General features: G+C 38.1%; 1 protein-coding gene across 1 annotated transcript; it reads left to right on the top strand.

The window, feature by feature from the left end:
• The first annotated feature begins 7,999 nt into the window (after window positions 1-7,999).
• LOC101650867 (40S ribosomal protein S27-like) lies at window positions 8,000-8,269 on the top strand. Its single transcript, XM_004707322.1, has one exon. The coding sequence runs from the start codon at window positions 8,000-8,002 to the stop codon at window positions 8,267-8,269; it is 270 nt and encodes an 89-aa protein (XP_004707379.1).
• The last annotated feature ends 1,295 nt before the right edge of the window (window positions 8,270-9,564 follow it).

The raw sequence follows: 9,564 nt of genomic DNA, 5'->3' as shown, positions 1-9,564 counted from the left end.
GGTAGGTGAGGGTGGGAGGGGTTAAAGGAGAGCAGCTATCAAAGAGTTCAAGAGGAAAGAAAATGTTTTGAAAATGAAGGTGGTAGAAATTGTACAATTATGCTTGATCTAATTGAATTACGGATTGTTATAATATCTGTAAGAGCTCCCAATATAATGATTAAAAAAATGCTTACAATCATTAGCCATTAGGGAGATGTAAGTCAAAACTACAAATGAGATACCATTTCACCCTAGTAACAATGACACTGATCTAAAAAACTGAAAACAACTAATGCTGATGGTGTTGTGGGGAGACTGGAACTCTACAGTACTGCTGATGGGAATGTAAAATGGTACAACCACTGTGGGAAATGGTATGGTGCTTCCTTAAGAAGCCAGAAATAGAGATGCTACGTTGTTGGGAGGTGCTGTAGGGTTGGTTCTGACTCACAGCAACCCTATGTATAACAGAAAGAAACAATGCCTGGTCTTGCATCATCCTCACAATTGTTATGTTTGAGCCCACTGGTGTAGCCAGTGCCGATCCATACCGTTAAGGATCTTCCTCTTTCTCACGAACCCTCTACTTTTATCCAGTAAGTGCACTGTTAGGTACAAAGAAGATTCAAAAGTTCATGGAGGAATTCTGCTATCTTTTAACTCCATTTTTTCACAATTTTTGTGTGAAGTATCCTCCTGTATTCTAGAGCCTCATACACATCCTACAGAAATAAGAGCTGTGATACAAATACAGATATGCACACTGATGTTCATTGCAGACTATTCATAATAATAAAAAGTAGCAACAATTCTAAGTGTCCATCAAAGGATTAATGGATAAATAACTCTGATACATACACACAATTGAATGTTACGCAAAATTTTAAAATAATGAAGAATCTGTTTTTTCTTTGCCACACTGAGAACTAAGACTATTCTCAGCAACCAGACCACCCTGAAGGAGCACACAATTATTGTGAAGGGCCCCCAAGGAACGTAGCAGAGGAACTTCAATCACACCAACATAGAACTCAAGTCTCCTTGGAAAGGAAAAAAAGAGACGTTGAGTTGACAAATGGTGGGGGCAATAGGAAGGAACTGGCTACGGTCCTCACAATCTGTAGTCATGTACAGAACATGATCAAAAGTGCTGCTCAGACAAGATGAAGTCTGTGTGCTCACTTCTCCATCAATGTCATTATTCAGGAGAATGAGTCTGGCATTGAATTCTGTAACTTCTTGGGTGAAAAATACATCTGGAGGGTTTGGATAAGGACAGGTGTTGCTTGTTGTGTCTCAAGTCCCAAAAGATGAGTTAACTCTTGAAAGAAAACTGCCCTTGCAGGTTTTCCAAGCCTACCATCTTTACAGAAGCAGAACGCCTATCTTTCTCCCATGAAATGACTCGTGCGTTTAAATTGCTGACCTTGTGTTTAGCAGCCCAATGAGTAACCCACTGTGCCATCAGGACTCCTAACTAGATGGTAGATACATGTTGATAAAACAATACACAAAATGGGGCAAGTCAGCACAACATGGTCAAAGCAAAGGACCTCAGTACATAAAAGGCAATAGTGGTAAATACAATTACATATACAATCCAACAATAACTGTAGCAACAAACAATAATTTAAAAGCAAATACAGAGGCAGTTAGGAGTTCTTGTAGGGTAGTAGGTTACACATTGGTCAGCAGTTCAAAAAACTACCAGTTGCTCCAAGGGAGTTAGTCTCAGCAATCCACAGGGGTAGTTCTACCCTCTCCTACAGTGTCACTATGAGTTAGAATCAACTCAATGTCATTGAGTTTTGTTTTTTGACATTGATAATTATGAAAACTGAATAGGAGAGGGATGCTTTATGAAGTACAGCCATGTGCATATAGAGGTTTAGCAGAGGATGTTTCTACACACATATTGCTGGCACTACAAATATATCCATATATATGAGGGGGTCTTTTAAAATGTGTGGGAAAATTCCATTATCTTTTCATTTCATTTTCCCACAAACTCTTTGAAACCCCCTCATATAATAGAACAAACAGCAAGTATAGTCAAGAAAACTTCTTACACAGAACCAATACCTTGTGGAACGGAGTTACTGGGCTTCAGGATTAGAGACCAGAGTCTCGGAGGATGGGTATCTAGTTCAACTAGTCCAGGGGAGCTCAATACATCCATCGTGATCTACTACTCGATCGCAAATGTAGTGTGGGTAGATCGCATGGCATTAAAAAAATAGACTTAAGTCTATCATTAATCCCGTCACTTAATTGATATACAGTGCAGCCGATCAGATGCAATCTTGGGTGTCAAACGCATGCACAAACAACTGCGCTAAGTGCAGCAAAACTGACAAACTAAGTTATCGCCAACCTTGGTTTTTTTCTCTTAAACATAAGAAAGGGCATTAAAATGAGTCGGGGAGCTGGACCAAGTAAGAAGACAAAAACGTATCACTTTCACACGGAACGGGAGATTTTGACACCACGAGCCGACATTCAGCTGAAGTCCAGAGCGCTTGAACAGTTCTGGAAATTACTCGCAGAGGGAAAGTACCCAAACACGAGAACATGTGCTACCTCCTTGACTGCATGATTCGGCTCTACTTATTTATGTGAGTCAGCCTTTTCCCACATGAAGATCATTAAGTCCAAGTACCGTTCCACCATGACGATCAAGATGATCATTTGGAAGTGTGCTTGAAGCTGGCTGTCAGCAGCTACTGTCCGGACTATGCATCCCTGGCTCATTCCATTCAGTGCAAGTCATCAGAGTAAACGCAGGTAATGACAAAAAACGTACATAGTTAATTGTGTTGTGTAATATGGACTCATGTGGTTATGCAAGGTACATAAACATACATTGTACATACAGAGAATTCTCAATGCATTTATGAATAACTGTAATAAATAAAAATAAATATGTTTTGCATTTTTGTAGTTGGTAGATGATTTTGACTTGATCATTTTAAAAGTGGCTCGCATGCTGAAAAAGTGTGAGCACCCCTGAACTAATCCATAAAGACAATGCTCTACATCCTACTTTGGTTGGTAGCCATAGGGAATTTAAAAGTCTATGAATGACCATATAAGATACAACTATGACAGAGATCAGAATAGAAGGTCCCAGGCAAAGTGGAAGAAAAATATAGAACAGAATCCAAATTCACAAAAAAAGACCAGGTTTACTGGTCTCATAGAGACTGGTGTAACATCCAAGGGTATGGCTCTTAGATCCCCTTCAAATTCAGAACTGAACCCACTCTCAAGACCACCTCTCAGCCAAACACTTCTAGTGGGCCTATGAAGTGAACAATAGCATCTGTGATGAATGTGCTCCTCATAACATTTATCTTCACAAGAACAAAAGGGCAGCAAAATTCAGAAGGCAGGAAAGGGCTGAAAACTTGAGTGGATGGAAACCGAGAACTCAGAGTAGAAGTGGGAAGAACACTGACCCACTGAGGGGACTGCAAGCAAAGTCACAAGACAAACTAGACATCAATTTTGCATGGTAAACGAATTTGCCTTGTAAACGTTCACCTAAACCATAGTAAAATGTTTATTTGGTGTTTTTATAAAGAGCAGCATAGATCGAGACATACATAGGGAAGAAGGCATTTGAAGGAAGAGCCAGCTGCATCTACAAGCCCAGAGCACCAAGGATTGCTGGTAGCTACTAGAAGCTGAAAGAGCAAAGTAGCGGGAAGGAGGAGGGAAAATGAGGAGCTGATACCAGGGGCTCAAGTGGAAAGCAAATGTTTTGAGAATGATGAGGGCAACAAATGCACAAATGTGCTTGACACAATGGATCTATGTATGGATTGTGATAAGAGTTGTATGAGCCCCCAATAAAATTATTTTTTTTAAAAGCAAAGACCTTCCTTTTTTAGAACAGACACACTGAATTTAAGTTTCTAGCCTCCAGAATTATGAGAGAATAAAATTCTTCTATTTAAAGCCAAAAAGCATTAAAAACAAACAAACTATATTCTGCCCTACTGTAAAAATGCTTGAGTTTAACTTTCATCACAGCTCTTACAAGAAATTATAAGAGTCTATAAATCTCTGTAGCTGGGAAAGTAAGTTTCTAAGCATCTTTCCAAGCATCCATACCTGCCCTCTTTTTACTAGCAATAGTATTTCCAGGTATCATGGCAATATCTATATAAAGCTACCAAAATCACATGTATATTAGACCTAGTTCCACAGTTACAGGAAGATTAAAAAGAAAAGCAAAAAAAAAAAAGAAAAGAGAGCCTCTATGTGGGGGGGGGGGAAACACACACACACAGACTCAGTAGCTGAATTTAATTAACTTTAAGTGCCTAAATCATCCAATCATAGATGAATGGGTCTCCAGGGACAGTAGGAAAAAAATAATCACAGGTAAGGGAGACTGCTGGTATTTAAAGTCCTAAAAACATAAACTAATTATAGCTCATATATTATAAATGCCACACCGTAAAGTCCCATGGTCACGCAGAAGTGAAATTTAATCATTCTATTAAGACTCTCCTGACATTAGGCACCTGAACACACAGATTTCTAAGAAATCTTAATTAAAAGAATTAAATTATATGGAAAAATTACCAGTATTTGCTACTTGCAGTGCTCACTGAGCAAAGAAACACCGTCCCTTTACTAACTTACCACACGTCACTACATGAGTCACCTAAAAACAAGATTTTCCTCCTGTGTTTAGAAACATGACAACCTTATACTAAGCAACAAGTGATAAGGTACAAGTTTAGACAACTTTCAGAAGAAAACACCTGACCACACTTGAACAAAAAGCATTAGTATTGTTCCTAGAATTTTATTGTCTATCACTGTTATTCTTACTTTTAAATTTGGATCCTCAAGAAAAACTTTCAGAAGGTGTACCCTTGCCCATTGTAACCTGAAAAACTAACACTTTTTCTAGAAGGAAGGGCCTATGTAGCAATGCTGAGAATCTTAAGCTGCACTTATACCTTCTGAGCACCACAACCAGATTCACGCAACTTAAGTCTCAAAGCATTTTAAACAATAAATATATGTTCAGAGACTAAGTGCAAAAGATCACCATATCATCACCTACTTAATACTTTGTCAGTGGTGTAAGATCTTGTTGGACATATGTGTCAACACTGTAAAACAGATCATCTATGGTTCAGTATAGCTTTACATGAAGATGGTAACCTGTTGATTAATGACTGACTCCCAGATAAATTTTATCATTAGGGTTTCCTAATATCTTGCAGACCACTTACTATCACTTTGTCCTTTGAAAAGCTTTACATCATAAATTTGAAAAGAAGTGTTTTCCTTCTGCATTTAAAAATAAATGTATATTTTTCTGTATAAATGATAAACCACAATTTAAAAAATAAAAAAATTAAGTCAGCATGCTTTTTGTTTGGAATCATATTAAATTTGCTCTGTAAAAATGGAGACAATTATGTTAGAATTTCCCCTTGTAATACAATCGATAATCTTACATTCTTATAACAAAAATAATGATATTGGTCTCCTGGGCACATTCACTTGTTATAAATTTTGGATAATGGAGCAGGAAAAAAAAATCATCAATCATCCATTTGCACATGTGGAGCCAAGCAGAATCCTGGACAACCTCAATTTTTTCATAGCTTTAAATGGAAGCTGAAGATAACAAAAAAAACCCTAGTGCCCACTATCTAAAAATGTAGTTCATTACACTAAGACAATAATGCTATTTCGATGCAGGGTGTGTTGTATACAAATCTTATAAAGAAACATTCACGAGCAAGACATATTTCACGCAGTTCAATAAAGGCCCACTATATCATCCATAAGGAAGCTCTGGTTACATAGTAGGTTACACATTGGGCTGCTAACCGCAAGGTCAGCAGTTCCAACCCAGTAGCTGCTCTGTGGGACGATGAGGCTTTCTACTCCCAGGCAGAGTTACAATCTCCATAGCTCATAGGGACAGATCTGCCCTGTCCTATAAGGTCCTCATGAGTTGGAATCAATTTGATGGCAGTTTGTTATGAGTTTGGATATCACCTACAAATCAAGTTATCTTAGTTTTTAAATTAAGTACTATATATGACTTGTGGTGTAGTGCTTAAGCATTGGGCTGTGATCTGCAAGGTCCAACACTGGAAACCATCAGCTGCTCTGCAGGAGAAAACCCAGGCTTTCTACTCCCATAAACAGTTACAGTCTCAGAAACTCACAGAACAGTTCTACCCTGTCCAATAGAGTCACTATGAGTCTGTATTATGAACTGTACAGAAAATAAGCAAATAATTAAATCTATGTAACATTAATTTTCATCCACATTTACTGAACTGAGTACACATTGCTTCAGTGCTAAACACTGTGCTAAGCATTTGTCCTCATTTCAAGAGAGCCAATAATAATAATACTGTAACACCCACGTCACAGGTAAAGAAACGGAGGTTTAGAAAAGTTAGTGGTAGAGGTGGGATTTTAACTCCAGAATTCTGGCCCAGGACCCTAAAGCCAATTTAACCACAATGTTACAATGCTGCCTACATCCAAGAGAACAAGCACTTAATACAAAATCATCAGTAAACTGGCCAGAGGGGGAAACTATTCTTTCAGATCTGGACCTGGCAGGGTGGAAAATGAACAAAAAACTCCAATTCACAGTGTCTGCCATCACACTGCAGGAGCCCTGGTAGCATAATGGGTTACGAGTTGGGCTGCTACGGTAAGATCAGCAAGTCCAAACTACCAGCCATGCCATGGGAGATAGATGGGGTGGTTCCATTCCGCCCTATAGGGTCACTATGAGTCTGACTGAACTTGATGGCAGAGGGCTTGTTTGTTTACTGCCACACTGCCTGTTTATCTTGAAGGAAGTCCACCTTCAACTTCCAAAATAGAAGTGAATCAAGCGGAGTAGACAAACCCCAGTGAAAAATTGTACTTTCTCGCATTAGGGTTTATGAAATAACTATCTCACAAGGCATTTTCTCAGCAACTGACCCTGTAAAGGACCTTCTAAAAGATCCTGGGGAAAATTCATTATTTTTTAATTCCATTTTCCCACAAACATTTAGAAGCTTCCTTGTAATTTCAAGGAACATTTTTGGAATTCAAATAGTTTCAAAGGCAACTTTAATTTTTTTCCCTTCATCTTTGAATTTAGAAAACTTTGGAGTCCACACAAATATTGCAGAAAGATTAACTCTAATTAGAGAATCACCATTATTATCATTTCATAAATACAGACTACAAATAAATAATGCTTTAAAGCACAAAAGTCAAATGAGGAATATGGGATTTCAGTATATCAGCAAGGTTACCACTCAATTATGACTCAGAACAACTCTATTGGGTTGTTCTAAACTACTCCATAGGGTTCTTCCAAGGCTGTAAGATCCTAACTCACAGCTACTTTGTAGGACAGAAAAGAACTGCCCCATAGGGCTTCGAAGGCTGCACATCTTTACGGAAGCAGACTGCAGTATCTTTTCTTCCAAAGAACAGTTGGCAAGTTTGAACAGCCAACTTTGTTAGTAGCTGAGCACTTAACCATTGCACCACCAGAGCTCTTAAGTATAAGCCCAGGACCTGTTGAAACACGGTCTTCCTCTTAAGTGACTTGAATCACCTGAAAAGAAAACTGGAAACAAACCAGAGGCTAATTTGGTGAGTAAGTAACATCTCTATTTCTAACTTTTGGCAGATTGGCATTCTAAACAAGCTCATGCAAGATAGAGGTCCACTGCTTCCTTGTGTCTTTAAAGCTTTCATTTTATGCCACAACTATAGTTTTTATAAGTTATTATCAATAGCACAAGAAGACTTGTGCTTAAATAAAATTCTTTACTTTTAAACTTATAGATTTTTTTTACAAGAAAATTTTCTTTTTATTATTAAAAGACCATTTTATTGGAAACTCTTACAACTCTTGCATATATCGCTTGCATCAGGCAAGCTTATAGGTTAAAAAGAAAATTAATGGTGCTTAAATTTAAATCTCCTGCTTTCCGGTGCTGACGATCACCCAGCGATCATGCCTCTCGCAAAGGATCGCCTTCATCCCTCTCCCGAAGAGGAGAAGAGAAAACACCAGAAGAAGCGCCTGGTGCAGAGCCCCAATTCCCACTTCACGGATGCCCAAAGCCCAGGCGGCTATAAAATCACCACGGCCTTCAGCCAGGCACAAACAGTCGTTTTGTGTGTTGGCTGCTCTCCTGTCCTCCGTCAGCCTCCAGGAGGGAAAGCAAGGCTCACAGAAGGATGCTCCTTCAGGCGGAAGCAGCACGAAAAGACCCTGAATTGAGATGAGTGGGAAGCCATTCTAATAAACCCATTTTGGATTAAAAAAATTTTTTAAATCTCCTAGGAATATTTACTTGTTCCTAAAAGACATTGATTTAATTTTCAAGATTCTGTATCATGCTAGAATATCCTCTGGCTAAGTCTTGGAGTTGCCAGATTTTCTAACTGCACCTTGTCTGACCAAACAGTCAGTACAGTTTCCTTTGAAGTTTAATTAAAAACCACAAGATCAGCATAAAAACAATCAGAGTTGCAGCTTGTAAAGACAGATCACGGAGACAAATCAAAATACTTGTTCTGTGCTCATAAAAACATTAGTAAAATGGTCAGTTCTCAGTCTTTAGGATGACTAGGTTGTTTCTATTTTCTGACAAACTTGAATAATACAAACTGCAATCAAGATGCAGCCAAAGCCTGAACCAAAGACTTCTTCTTATCTCATAAGTGAGTTCATTCAGTTGCTTAGAAATGCATCTTCTAAAAGCTGCATTCAACTTCAACTGCCTACTGCTTGGTATAGCTAAATTGGACAGATTTTTTTCACCAATTAGTTCTTTGTACGAAGATATTATTTAGACTCATAAATATATCGAGTGCCTTCAGATTCCCCATATCTTGAAACTAACTGGCGACTTCTCTTCAATTTGCCACATAATGTATAGCCTCAATCTTTAAAACACCAACATAGTCCATGACTTGACTAAGCAAACTTCAATGATCAGCCTTACACATACAGCAAAACACTAAAGTAATATTGCTGTTAAGCATGCCTAGTATGTTAAACTCTCAAGGGAAGGAGATTATAGCTGCATTAGTCATTCTGGATGATGCTCCAGGGTCATTACAAAAGCATGCCTTGTCGTGGAGATCAGCAACTAGAACAGAAGTTCTTTAATTTTTAAAAATGAAATAATTTGAGTTTTTTTTAAAAAGAGGAAAAATCAACCTTTGAAATAAGCTCCCTATTTGAATGACATGTCATAAAGCAAATGTCTTTCCGATATTTGTTATAAGGAAACATTACTTAATAATCAAATAGCAAACCTAAATCAACATTATTAAAAAATGACTATAATTTGTGAATGCACGCTTCTTTGGTGCCAGGCATGGTGCTTTTGCATTCTCTCATTTAATGCTTAGACCATTCCTGTAAAGGAAGTATACTAACACCCCTATTTCACAGGTGGGCATTTATGAGCAATCACAAGACTTGCTTAAATCTCGTAAATTATAAAGCAAATTTAGATTGAGACCCTAACACTATTAAGTACTAAGCTACACTGCTTCAGGTTGCTA

Source organism: Echinops telfairi, unplaced genomic scaffold (genome assembly GCF_000313985.2).
Source record: "Echinops telfairi isolate 266 unplaced genomic scaffold, ASM31398v2 ScPeMD7_7458;HRSCAF=8496, whole genome shotgun sequence".
Classification (NCBI taxonomy): Eukaryota; Metazoa; Chordata; class Mammalia; order Afrosoricida; family Tenrecidae; genus Echinops; species Echinops telfairi.
Note: the sequence above shows the minus strand (reverse complement) of the source record. Positions and strands in the feature narration are given on the sequence as shown.